Source organism: Cydia splendana, chromosome 19 (assembly GCF_910591565.1).
Source record: "Cydia splendana chromosome 19, ilCydSple1.2, whole genome shotgun sequence".
Lineage (NCBI taxonomy): Eukaryota > Metazoa > Arthropoda > Insecta > Lepidoptera > Tortricidae > Cydia > Cydia splendana.
Window position 1 is genome coordinate 9750353 of NC_085978.1, and position 14513 is coordinate 9764865.

Here is a 14513-nt window from a genome sequence, read left to right on the forward strand (position 1 = left end):
ATGAGACGATATCCCGTCGCGCCTACATTTTTCAAATTTGCCGCCTTTTTCTACTGACAAGATCTGCTTGACCGTCTATAGTTATTTTAATTGTAGTTACTTAGTTAAAGTTTTATATTCCTATTTATGTCCTTTAGTAATTTATATTAATAAACATCAAAATCATTTTTTTTCCTACAATGTGTAGGTATGTGCATCGCTTTCTTGCTGTGTGTCGAGTTCAGAGTTTGGCATTAAAGCTTAAGAATAATCCTTACTACTACGACAATTTAACTAAGGAAAGCTTATGGCACTATTAAACTTTACATACGTATTATGGTTCTTGAGAAATATTGAATAATTGTGGTATCTTTTGACAGTAAATAACACGGGTATCTATATAGCTAATCCAGACAATGTTTATAGGTATACAAATAAATCATTAAACATGTTTTACATCTGGGCTTGTAAATATGACTTTTTTTGTTTCAAAGTAACATGCGCAGTCGACGTAAAAAATATGTTTACATTTTTCGCATATTACATGTAATGTGCAAAAGTGTAAACATATCTTTGACGTTCACTGTACATAAGTAAGCAAGTACAGTTATGTAGGTATCGATTAATTTTGTTTTTAAGTTTTAAGTATTTGATAGCGTAATGTGTAGGGATAAGGGGAAAGCATATTTTTTTCCGATACGTAATGATAGATTTTGGTTTTGGTAGAAAAGTAAAATGTTATTAAATTTAACTTAACACGTACTTTTTGGTTTTACAAGTACATAGTAACAAGCATACGTCTCGTCAACGTCAGCACTTGTTTTGTTTGTTACCTGTACGATATACTATATGCTTAAATATTCATTTAAATATTAAGAAGTAGGAAGTGTCCATTAGGAATCCTTATTGACACAAGAAACATATTTACATAATTTACAAACGCTGACAAACATAAATAAGTATTTCATAATACAGTATGTGTCATGACAAGGTAACTTTTAAAGTTTTCAGGAGTGAATATATATATAAAACAAAGAAATGTTTGCTTTACGAATTATCACGTTACGTCTAAAATTGGCATTTTGTATCTAAATATCTATTAACTTCCATTATTGGTAACTATTTGACATTCTTATAACTACACATACAATTAATGTCATCGACTCTTACTAAGCCAGTCTTGCTTTATCAAATCAGCCCCTTTCTCCCCTATCATGATGACTGCGGCGTTGGTGTTGCCACTCACAATAGTCGGCATTATACTTGCGTCTATTACCCTTAGGCCTTCGACGCCATACACCCTGAGCCGCGGGTCTACCACCGCCTCAGGATCCCACGACGGCCCCATCTTAGTTGTCCCACTCTGATGGTATATCGTCATAGAAATGTGCCTCACTTGACATTCAATATATTCGTCAGACATAAATTTAAAGTGCTTACAACTCGGTAACGGCTTCATGTATAGCCTGTTACCAAACTGTTTGAAAGGAGACGCTTCTGCCACTTGCAGGGCTATTTTGATTCCATCTACGAGGCGCGCCACGTCTAAAGGATCCTCATGGTAACGTGGGTTCATTATCGGATAATGGAAAGGATTGGAGCTCCTTAATCGCACGTAACCTCGTGTATTTGGTCTGAGCAGTAAAGGCATAATAGTCCAAGCATCCTTATTGGCTATAGGCTTGTAAACAGTATTATAAATCTCATCCGTGAGCCCTAAGATCTTTCTGACAATTTGCCCATTGTCAGACGAGAAAGACGCCGGCGCCATGTGGAACTGAATATCAGGCCACAATCCAGAACTGTTCGCGTACTTTGTATTTACGAAAGCAACCCCTTCTAAGCCTCCTAGGGTTGTCATGGGACCTCTTTCGTTGACAACGTAGTTCATGGTAACGGGAAAAGCCTCGAAGCGGTTTTGGACGATTGCAACAGGTTTGTCGACTAGAAATGTTAATCCTCCTACACCAACGTGGTCTTGCAGGTTTTCACCGACCGGCAAGTCCTTCAAGACCTTAATTCCGACGTCTTTTAAATGTTCTTTGGGACCTATTCCAGACAGCATGAGCAGCTGAGGACTGTTGATGGCGCCGGCCGATAATATTACTTCTTTTCTCGCGTAAACAACTCTCCTCATGCCGTGTTTGACATACTCGACCCCGTAAGCCTTCATTGTCACTGGATGGATTAAAACTCTTGTTGCTTGGGAGTTTAAGGAAATGTCTAAGTTTCTTCGAGTTCTCACTGGTCGCAAGAATGCTTTGGCGGTACTGCAGCGAGATCCGCGGCGTATAGTGCCCTGGGCGATCATGAACCCCGTTTGGTATTCTCCATTGATATCCCTGTTCTCATACCCGATTTCGACGCCAGCTTCTACGAAGGCTGCGACTAAAGGTGTCCTCCAGGGAGCTTCTTGAACCGTGAGGTATCCTCCTCGCCCATGGTATTGACTCTTAGCTAAGTACGGGTTTCTGTTGTCTTCAGATTTGATAAAGTATTTCAAAACGTCCCGGTAGCCCCATCCGGGGTTGCCGGATTGTTCCCATTGGTCGAAGTCATATCGATTGCCTCGTACGTATATCATGTAGTTGAGAACACTGGAACCGCCAAGCACCTGAAATAAAAACAAACCTTACTCATTTTGTGTTTAATGCCATCTAGCGGTAAGTCTCTACACTGACATATAAGAATCGAATAAGAGCTACGAAACTAGTTCTATCGTGAGCGGCGCTCAGCAAAAATGCGACAGAGGGCTCTGGTAGGCCTTATTACGATTTTAAATATCGATAACATAAATAAAACTAGGACAAAATTGTTTACGAATTGTGCCTCATCTGAATAACCATGATATTATAGCCTATTTAAAAACGTGGGATGTTTCAATGTGTATTATGAAATGCTTATGCTGAGATTCCGTTGATGTCTTTTACTTAGAAAAACTGAACTGTGCCCGGTGTTCTCTTTGGCAACCTATTTTCCAGAATTGGCGCAGATTGAATAAATCGAGTTTTCGGAACAAGTGAGAATATTGGTAGGTATAGTTGGTCAAGCAGATCTTGTCAGTAGAAAAAGGCGGCAAATTTGAAAAATGTAAGCGCGAAGGGATATCGTCTCATAGAAAATTTGAATTGCGCGCCTTTTTCTAGTGACAAGATTTGCTTGACCATCTATATATAAAATGGCAATCTTGGTACAGCCAAATATCGGGGCCCGACTCCAATATTTGTATCTTTAAATTGCATGGACATATAGTCTGACAAAAAAGAGTAGAAATTAAAAAGTGGCAATACTGTAGTGTCGTCCCGTTTTCTTATATACTTATATTATTATTGATTTGAAAGGGACGACACTACAGTATTGCCACTTTTTAATTTCTACTCTTTTTTGTCAGACTATAAAATACAATTTTTTTCTTGCTTGGTATATGTCCCACCTTGCCGCGGGGCCAGCTGCAGCGGCGCTTCTTAAAGCCAAAACAGGCGTGCGCGGTGGGCTCGGTCTTGTACTGCCAGTCCAGCTTGGTCAGCTGCAGGTAGCCCGCCAGGGACGTAGCCTAACTACTGGTGGAGTAATGTTTATGTATCTGTCGTACCTTGCCGCGGGGCCAGCTGCAGCGGCGCTTCTTGAAGCCGAGGCAGGCGTGCGCTGTGGGCTCCGTCTTGTACTGCCAGTCCAGCTTGGTCAGCTGCAGGTAGCCCGCCAGCGACGGCACGTCGGTGATCTCGTTCTCGTCGGGGCCTGGAATGTCATGATCAGACACTGTGACTGTGGCACCGATACAAAAGGGGGTTTTATCAACTTTTAGTCGAGGTGAACATATATGGGCCGATTTTTATTTTGTTGTAATTATTAATTGAGTGTTGAACGATGAAATTGCGCTTATATTGTACAGAATAGGTAACTATGTATATCTATCCACCAAATTTTATCGGGATCTGACGAAAAAAACATCGACAACAAAGTAAAAATCGGCCCAAATAAAACATACTGAAACTGAAATTTCGGCTAAATAATAAGATGTCTGGTTTTTGCGGGTCCGGTTTTTTCGCAGTACTGGAAAAAGTTATGACTAAACAGTGATTTAAACTTTCACGGTTTTTACACATTATTAAATTGTAGTACAACAGGACCTAATCGCGTATTTAAGTTTTAAGATTTACCTCCGATGTTTTGAGGTCGGCGTGGTCTCGGAGAACCTCGTGGTCGTGGAACTTAAATACGCGATTAAGTCCCGTTGTACAATTTAATAAAGTTATTACTGTTATGAGCTAATTAAAACAAATATCAATTTTGTTCTGTAAAATTATCTGCAAGGACAATTTGTTACTTTTACAATACGGGTCTAACGCCTTAGTTAATAAGGCATTTGATAAAAAGAATGATTTTACCTTTAAATAAAAACTTGAGAACACCACCTATTAGTAAATAAGACAATTTATTGTTTACTACCTATATATACAGGTCACCCGAATACCAACACATTACAGCACTAAACAAATAAACTAATTACTGTTTTATTATGCACATAACAAGCGAAATTGAAAGCTTTAATACTACCGGATCGAAATACTTCCGGATTGGTAATAAAAACAACAAGTCGGACCAATAGCGCGCGTTCAGGGTTATTTATCTGATAACAATTTGTTCAAGTTACCTTTTAAGGTATTTTTTTAAGAGGTTTAAAACGTATTTAAGTATATAAACTTATTAGGTAGGTTAATTTTGTTTGATTATCAATTGGGTAACTGCACACCGTTCCGTTCCGGGTACATTGACGTGGACAAATCATACGCTGCATGAGATATTCCAACATATCACTTTTAACGAAGGGTTTTTAATTTTTAAAAGTGTGACATGGGAAGTTTTTTCGCAATTATAATATACAATCATAAGTTTTCGTGACGATGGCGGAGTACGCGGAGATGGCACTTAACTGGTACTTATTTAGATGGTATATTTTGCTTTAAAGAGGAACCTGAGAACATTTATTTATAGTTCTAGAACTCATAAGTCTGAAAGGATTAATAATTCCATAATATATGTAGGTAATCGAGAGACATTTTCCGAATTCCGATAAATGGATATTTGAAAATTTTACGACTCGACATTGCATCTTTGAAACTGTTATCTGTCTAGTTTCAGCGTAATGTTAGTAGTGTATTAGCTGTTACGTTAAAACAGTTGAATAATACCTTACCAGATTCTAGCAAGAGCGTGTTCCAATTCTTCATCTCCGATAGTCTGTTGGCGACGACGGCACCCGCCGACCCGCCCCCAACCACTATGAAGTCATACTCTCTCCTCGGCTCTTTATCAATCACTCTCGACTCCGGATCGTAAGCATTATAGTTGTGGTATGTCAGCGCGCCCAGCAACAGTGGTATCAACCACAAACCCGTCACACTCACGGTCTTCAAGGCTGTTGAAGCTAGAAGCACTTGCACGCCCATTTTGATTTTAGAATCTTGTAGCTTTTTCTTTTATCAGCCAGTTTGCGGGACTAGTTTTTTTTCTTTTTGGGGTTGTGTTGATGAAGTCACATCAGATAAAGATTTGATATTGTTAATGTTCGGTGCTTGTCCGGCGGTTTGCTTCTTCTCATTGGCTTGTAGCTGGTTGGCGGACGACGGGGAACGACCATGTTAGACCACATCGAACTGGTTGCTAAAGCTGCTCGTTTCTCGAACCTGGAATGTGTGAAGTTATCGTTATTAGAAGGAAATTGAAGATTACATCACAAATTAGAATGGTGCTGATCATAACAGACAAGACAATCAAATATTGTTTATAGTAGAAATAAGAATGGCTGCTATTTAACTGATCACCAGATTTAGTAAAATTTAATACCAAAAAAAATCTACTTTACCACCCTAAAATAATAAATGATCACCAAAATTATAACACCATTTTAATGTGAAATGATTACCAATTTTATTATATTTTACTATCCTATTAAAGGGAATGACACCAAACTAATCATTTTTAACCCAAAAATTGTGAATGATTACCAAATTTCAAACCCCATTTCAATGTGAAATGATAACCAAATTTTTACATCTTGCTATCCTATGAAATAAAATGACACCAAAATAATCATTGTGAACCCAAAAATAGTAAATGACCACCAAAATTAGAACTCCATTTTAATGTAAAATTATAACCAAATTTTTAAATCTTGCTATCCTATTAAAGCAAATGACTCCAAAATAATCATTGGAAACCCAGAAATAGTAAATGACCACCAAAATTGTAACTACATTTTAATTAAAAATGTGCAAATATTTAATCTATTAAATTAATTAATCCACTTCGTCACCTTTTTCTACAGTCGCAGTTCTAACCTAACACACTTTTCTAGTAGCATTTCGTTTCTGTAAGGGTCGCAGTTCAAACCTAACCTAACCCACTTTTCTAGTAGAATTTCTATTCTGTATGGGTCGCAGTTCAAACCTAACCTAACCCACTTTTCTAGTAGCATTTCTTTTCTGTAAGGGTCGCAGTTCAAACCTAACCTAGCCCACTTTTCTAGTAGCATTTCGTTTCTGTAAGGGTCGCAGTTCAAACCTAACCTAACCCACTTTTCTAGTAGCATTTCTTTTCTGTAAAAGTCGCAGTTCAAACCTAACCTAACCCACTTTTCTAGTAGCATTTTGTTTCTGTAAGGGTCGCAGTTCAAACCTAACCTAACCCACTTTTCTAGTAGCATTTCTTTTCTGTGAGGGTCGCAGTTCAAACCTAACCTAACCCACTTTTCTAGTAGCATTTCTTTTTTGTAAAGGTCGCAGTTCAAACCTAACCTAACCCACTTTTCTAGTAGCATTTTGTTTCTGTAAGGGTCGCAGTTCAAACCTAACCTAACCCAATTTTCTACTAACATTTCGTTTCTGTAAGGGTTGGAGTTCTAACCTAACCCACTTTTCTCGTAGCATTTCTTTTCTGTAAAGGTCGCAGTTCAAACCTAACCTAACGTACTTTTCTAGTAGCATTTTGTTTCTGTAAGGGTCGCAGTTCAAACCTAACCTAACCCAATTTTCTAGTAACATTTAGTTTCTGTAAGGGTCTAACCTAACCCACTTTTCTAGTAGCATTTCGTTTTTGTAAGGGTCGCAGTTCAAACCTAATCTAACCCATTATCAAAACTACACAACGGGACTTAATCGCGTATTTAAGTTTTAAGATTTACCTCCGACGTTTCGAGGACGGCGTTGTCCCCGTGGTCTCGGAGAAGACTGGCTCAAGTTGACATCAACATCTTCATCAGTCGATAAATCGAATATCGTTAGTGTTGTGTGTCGACAGAGTAACATCCCTAGTGCGCAAAACGTTCAAACTGATAAACAAGACCAAGTGCGGGTAGTTCGAAAAACTTGCGCGGCTAGAAGATGTTGATGTCAACTTGAGCCAGTCTTCTCCGAGACCACGGGGACAACGCCGTCCTCGAAACGTCGGAGGTAAATCTTAAAACTTAAATACGCGATTAAGTCCCGTTGTGTAGTTTTGATAATGTTTAATAATCGTGAAAGTTTAAATCTAATCTAACCCACTCTTCTAGTAGCGTTTAGTTTCTGTAAGGGTCGCAGTTCCAACCTAACCTAACCCACTTTTCTAGTAGCATTTCGTTTCTGTAAGGGTCGTAGTTCAAACCTAACCTAACCCACTTTTTATTAGCATTTCCTTTCTGTAAGGGTAGCAGTCCTAACCTAACCCACTTATCTGATAGCAGTTCGGTTTTGTGAGGATCGCAATTCTAACCTAACCTAACCCACTTTTATAGTAGCATTTCGTTTCCGTAAAGGTCGCAGTTCAATCCTAACCTAACCAACTTTTCCAGTAACATTTCGTTTCTGTAAGAGTCGCAGTGCTAACCTAACCCACTTATCTGATAGCAGTTCAAACCTAAGCTAACCTACTTTTCTAGTAGCATTTCAGTATGCTACTAGAAAAGTAGGTTAGGTTAGGTAAGTATGCAGTGCGGTGTACGGGGGGTTGAGCGGGAGGGGCTAGTAATTTTGGTATCATTTTACTTTATTTGGTAATATGTATACATTTTTTGGTAATCATAGTGGTTTATTTAGGTGAATATATCGCATTAATTTGGTCTTCATGATTTGGTGATCATTAATGATTTTTGGTGATCATTCAATATATGTATTTGGTATTTGAATACAATTTGAAGTACAGTCGTTATTAAAATGGTGGTACTTCTGTAATTTTACTTTTTTTATTTGTTTGGTGTTCAGTAATTTTTTTGGTACGACAGATTTTTTTATTTAGGGTACCAAAGTATTTTTTGGTGGTCATTATATTTGTAGCCAATAAGAATAAAAGATTATTCAGATCCCTTTAAAATGTATTTAAACTAAAACCCGAATACATTTTTGAAGCGCCTGCTTAAAGTTTCCGTACTTTGACGTTGCATGGGTTTTCGTAGAGAATTTGGGTCTTTCTACTTTAACCTGAGTTCAGGAACCTTTATAACATAGGTATAGTATGTAAGGAAGCAGGTACGCCTATTGTAGTCGATTATTTAGTTAGTTACCTTTATTTTTGAAATCATATCGACGTCAGCTATCGTAACTGAATTGATAAACCATTTTGCTCGCTTGAATGCATACTTAGCAGTTTTGTATTGTTACCCAACGAGCTAATATAATTTGTCTTTTATAGGTAAGGAAATGCATTGAGCCGCCGAACAAAGCGCCGAACCGCCACACTTTTAATACAGTAAGTGGTTTTGTGTTCGGAAATTGACAACTTATTCACCTGACAGTTATTTAATAAGTTTTCTTTGTTGTCTAACCTTGCATAAGTTCAGGTTTATTTGTAGTGGAAAGTTTAAAAGTAAATAAAATGGGCATTCATCGTTATTTAATGTCTACTAGCAATAGCACGTAGCTGAGGAATGTTGTTTATTTACAGAAGCTGGTTCCTAATAGTTAGTAAAATGTATCTAGGAACAAATATCTGTATCACCATACAAATAAATGCCCTTACCAGGATTCGAACCCGGGACCATACTCTTCATAGGCAGGGTCACTACCCACTAGGCTAGACCCGTCGACAAAGTACGGGACAAAAACGGGACTAGTAAAAATACGGGACGTGATACTTAAATACGGTGACAGTCCCGTATGTACGGGACGTATGGTAACCCTACCCATAAGACGTATTGTATATTTTGTATCTACCTCGATCTTTTTAAATCGATGTCACCTGGCCCCAATTTCACCACGGTGACAGGTGCGACAATTGTAAAATCACTGTTGCTGACGTCACAGGCATCCATGGGCCACAGTTACCACTTACCATCGGGCGGGCCGTATTCCTGTTTGCCACCATCCTTGTATTATTTAAAAAAACTTTATTATATCGGAAAAAAACAGATATTTCTTTTGCGAAGTTTCTGACAATTGTCAAGATTTAGAAGAATTGTAGGTAATTCTTGACAGGTAATGAGTTATATGTCGGAATTTCGTGACAATTGTAGTGTTTCTTGTGACAATTGTCATAAACTTAGCAAGAGAAATATCTGTTTTTTTTCCGATATAATAAAGTTTTTTTAATAAAACAATGATGGTGGCAAACAGGAATACGGCCCGCCCGATGGTAAGCGGTAACCGTAGCCCATGGATGCCTGTGACGTCAGCAACAGTGATGTTTTACAATTGTCGCACCTGTCACCGTGGTGAAATTGGAGCCTGCTCGCTTGTTGAAATGTTACTTGAATTTTTACTCGTACTGCATTCAATGTATGTTCCCTTGCAGGTACTTTGTAAAGACGTTGGTCCATACATATACCTATAATTAAAACTGATAACCGCCGGCCCTTGTCTGGCTGATTCCAAACAACTGTCGAAGTCTTTCGAACCAGGATGCTACTCCAGTAAAACTCATTGATTTATTGAATCATGTATCTACAACGTGCAATGTGCATCTACTTCCTAGTATATTTACTAGTTATATTCTGTATATGTATAGTACTCGTAAGTCGTAGGTACAGTCGCAATCACTAGTGTGGAATTCTTCGTACATTTGTGCTAATTTTGTTGGAGTGAAAGATTTTGTCATTATAACGTTTGACACAAAGTTTTAAAACATCAATCAATCATAAATATTCTCACAGGACACTCGGTGGCCTTAATTTAAAAACTTGTATACTTATATTCTGTTAAAATAATAGCCGCAACATCAGTGTTCGGTATTTCTCTAAAATTCCCACGATACAGGCTGAGCCTAGTGTGGGGATCACTGTAAGTACCGCTTTTATTTAAATTTTATGTAATTAAAATATTTTGAAATTGAATTTGTCCTGACTGAAGCTATATGAAATGACATGTCATAGACAGACTTGTCATTTGACAATTGTCACAAATAGATAAATGAACACAAAGGTCACCTCAAATGTCTATTTGCCGTTCATTGCTGGCGCAATAAGTAAATTATTGACATTAGTTATCGTTCAGGAAATGTACAGAAAATTGACAGTGTCAGGTGTCAATTGTTAACGTGATAAAATAGGCACTAGGTGGCGCCGCTATCGAGCACAGTGAGTATTCTTCACTGGTCACGACTGTACAAAGAGTGAATGGTCCATTTCAGAGCCGCGCGGAAGATATGATCTAATTCTAGACATTACCCCCAGATCGTGAAAGTGTTCTGAATGTTATTAGGCTGCTGATTTCCTATCAATATTACCTACTATCTGTTGTTTACTAGATACATAAGCTAAAATAAGTTACGTAGGGTGACTGCTATAGGCAGTTATTGGCCAGTATAATATAGTAATGACCGACCACTCTTAATAATAAGGATTCAGTTGGCTTGTTGGTTGGTTGGTTGTTGGTTCTTTCTGATTTGTAAGGAGTGGCCAATTACTATATACTGGTCAATAACTACTTATAGCAGTCATCCTAAATTACATACTGGTTACAAACAATTAGGTAAAATGTTTATTTCTGTTGTTTTTTTATAAACTATATCAGTAGGTAAGAAGTTATGTAAATATGAATAATTTTTGCTTTGCTTTAAATAATTCTTGTTGGCACGGATTTTATATGAGAGTTTTGACAGTTCAGTCCAAATCTTCCTTAAAACTGACTATTTTTTAGTAGATCAAAGAGCTATAAAAATTGACCCGAGCATCTTAATATTTGTCCAAAACAATAACTCCAAATATCGAGGTTATTTCGGCAATTTAATTCGCCTTTGTCATGGGGTTATCAGAGCATGGCAGTAATTTAGTTAAATCTGTGTGTTTTATTTTAAGATCGACTTGTAGAAAGGGCTTATAATCTTTTACTGCTTACGTTCAAAATTAGACTTTCAATTGTTGTAGATTTATAGTTTATTTTGAAAGTGCAAGTAGAAACAATATTTTCAAAACATTTATCTATTACGTAATTATGTTAACATGGTCCAGTATGTTAACGTCTCGGTCAACGTACTTACTTCCGACTTTGCAGTACCTAGTGACATTCCATCCAGTTTTAACAAAACTATCAATAGCACCTTCATTAATAAATAAGTAAATGGCATTGTACCTAAACGATTTCTTTAATAGCTGTTTCTATTGTCTTTGCGTTACTTATTAGTAACTAACTTATTTCACTAACTAGGAATAGAAAGAAACATCGTAAAAAGTTGAGACAGCTTGTAGTTTTCGTATAATTTCAGATTAGCAGAGCAGGTACATAATGCACTTAATTCAAGATAAATTTAAGGGCAATATATAGAAAGTTTTTTTTATAATAACATTGTAAGTAAACTTATGTAGGATAAACGCGCTGCACTTTATAAATATTAAATACTAAAACCTAACAATGTGTTATAAAAAGGCCCGGAATACTTACTCATATTCTTAAGCTATTGTTTTCATTGTTTTCAATAATACGAATGTGTCGTAAAGTTTACACAACCGTAAACAATTCGTAACAATTAAGATATTGCAACATTGCACTGTGTGATTTAGCATCATTATTTGCATTGTATGGCCTATTCTTGTCTTGCGCCCACCTCACAAACATGAACTGAACAGATTCGTGTCTCATGTCTCGTGCTTTTGATTCTAGTGGATGTTAAGATGACTGATGAGGACAGATGTGCGAGTTGTGGAATATTTCCAAAAAGTTGTCAGAAACTTCAGGAAAAACAAAAACTCACGGGAAACAATGAACACTTTTATTTTGGAAATGGAAAATTTAGATTTCGAAATTAAGCTTCCGAAATTTTGTCCATGTGGAAATTTCGCAATTTTGGAAATTTTCCAACGGCATATCAGTACTGATGAGGACTGGGTGGTTTAGATTCACAGAACTGACGCTGTATCTGATGAACCGTGATAGCTAGGCAGTTGAAATTTTCAGATATAATATATTTCTGTGGCCACTATAACAACAAATATTAAAAACAGAATAAAATAAATATTTAAGTGGGGCTCCCATACAACAAACGTGATTTTGTTTGCCGTTTTTTGCGTAATGGTACGAAACCCTTCGTGCGCGAGTCCGACTCGCACTTGACCGGTTCTTTTTAATACTTTTCGCAACTTCCCCATCTCTAGGTGTTTACTTGGCAAGTGCTTACTTATTCGACACAATAAAAGTGCTGCGATTCAGAAAAACCGTTCAATAGAAACGTGAGTATGTCTTCACAGTTCATTTGATTGAACGGCCGAGTTGCCTATTTAGAACCACGGAAACCGTAAAAATGATCATTCATTGAATTTACTTACCCACAAAAGGTTAGTGGTATCATTACGTCAACGTTATATCAGTTATATGACAAGTTTGCGTTGATTGGTTAATAGAGATAGAGTCAATAGATAAAAAACTACAGAGTGAGTAAATATTGAAAACGGGTTTTTAGAACTGTAAAAAATTTAAAATTTCTATTCAGGAGATCTTTTACCCCTAAAGACAGACTAGGTAACTAGTAACTAATATTAGAGTAACCAGATAGGTTTGTGTTAGGACCAGTAAGTAAACATTCTCTATTAGGGATAAGTTTGCCTTTGTACATATACTTACATCTTTTACTCTGTTATTTCTGTTTTGTGTAAACTTGTGTATGTGAAATAAAGTGACATACATACATTAAATGCTTAAAACAAGACTAAGGGCCCGATTCGGATTTTGAAATAGACATCTATTACCTAGATATCTTTTAGACATCACCATGATACGATAACGATATGTTTAAGATCTAACCTGTCAAATATGACATTTTCGCGATTCTGCAGATACTCTTGAACGATTTCCTCAGGATATGACTCAGAGATCCAATTCACATCTAATAGATACCTTACGCTATCTAACGTAAAAGTGACATTGGTTGCCCGAATTGCGCTCCAAAAGAGAACTAGTTGATATCTTAACTATAACGTATCTAGAATGGATCTAGTACATGTCGTCTCTTATGAATATCTTGAAGTTCGAATACGGCAGTTAGTCAGAAAATAAAGCTATCTTGTACATGTACAGAACCACCACGCAAGTACCTCGATGAAGGTCTCAAACGAATATTCGGTATTCGGCCAAAACCACTATTCGAGGCATCTCTACTCGCGACCCACCAGTGGTTTGGGAAAATAAATGCTGCCACAGATAAATTATTTAGAGGAATTTCTCTAAGGATTGTTTCCACTGTATGTATGCTTCATTATTTACATGTATTCCTCTCACTTCTTGTCGAAATATAGTGCCAACCAGAGTCAATGTGTATCCTCAGTTCCAATTGTGCAACATTTCCGAAATACATAGATGCTGAATTATCGACAACACCATAACGAATGGATTCGATTATTTGTCGAGCGATTCGATTCGCCCCTGAATCGAATTTTAGAATCGTTAGAGAACGAGCAGTGGGGTCGGTAATGTCCGGTCAGGCAACAGAGCTGGGAGCCTAGCCAACATGACAATCGTTGATAGAATCAACAAACAATGGTAACTCGAACATCTACTTTTCCCAACAAACCTGGGAATCATAAAAGCTGGAAAATCCGAATGAATGTGGACATTACTGGAATCTACACTTCATTTCCACAACCTCTTATGTTATCATTTAAGAAAAAGCAAACTTACTCCCTATAGAATTAAGTTCAAAATTAATTTACAAATATTCGTCAACGTTGAGAAATTGGAGTTACAACATCGTATAATGACACGTTGCATCCGCGATGCGGCTTATTAATAAACAATGTCATGTTATGTCACGAGCCACAAGTGCCACAACCAGTTTGCCAATATGTGGCAATAGGCGAAGGCCATTGGACAGTGGATTTGTTTGCTAGCTTAATCACTTGACATTGTGTTATTATTAATTAAATATTCACTCAAGTGCTAGCAACGTCGATTAAAAGAAATTTCTAATTAATTTCATTCATCATAAGATATACGGTTTTTATTGTATAACATTAAAACATAATAAAAACACTTACCTAATTTAAAAACCGAGAAGTATCACGGAGAAAAAAATATTTTACAATATTACCAGATTGTATAGTAGTTATGATTCTAGTGTAGGAAAACAGATTTCAG

The 14513-nt window shown here is 37.1% G+C and overlaps 2 protein-coding genes across 3 annotated transcripts in view; one reads left to right on the plus strand and one right to left on the minus strand.

Annotated features, from left to right (window-relative positions):
- Positions 1–14513, plus strand: part of LOC134800209 (flotillin-2) — a 395117-nt gene that overhangs the window by 120986 nt on the left and 259618 nt on the right. The gene's annotated exons all lie outside the window — the stretch shown is intronic.
- LOC134800330 (uncharacterized) overlaps positions 1–14513 on the minus strand; it is a 74194-nt gene that overhangs the window by 25232 nt on the left and 34449 nt on the right. Inside the window, exons 3-5 of the mRNA XM_063772830.1 lie at positions 5177–5666; positions 3572–3717; positions 1144–2593 (exon numbers count right to left, since the gene is read on the minus strand). Of these exons, the coding sequence (XP_063628900.1) occupies positions 1144–2593; positions 3572–3717; positions 5177–5429 (1849 nt within the window). The 5' untranslated portion in view covers positions 5430–5666. The remainder of the gene's footprint in view (positions 1–1143; positions 2594–3571; positions 3718–5176; positions 5667–14513) is intronic.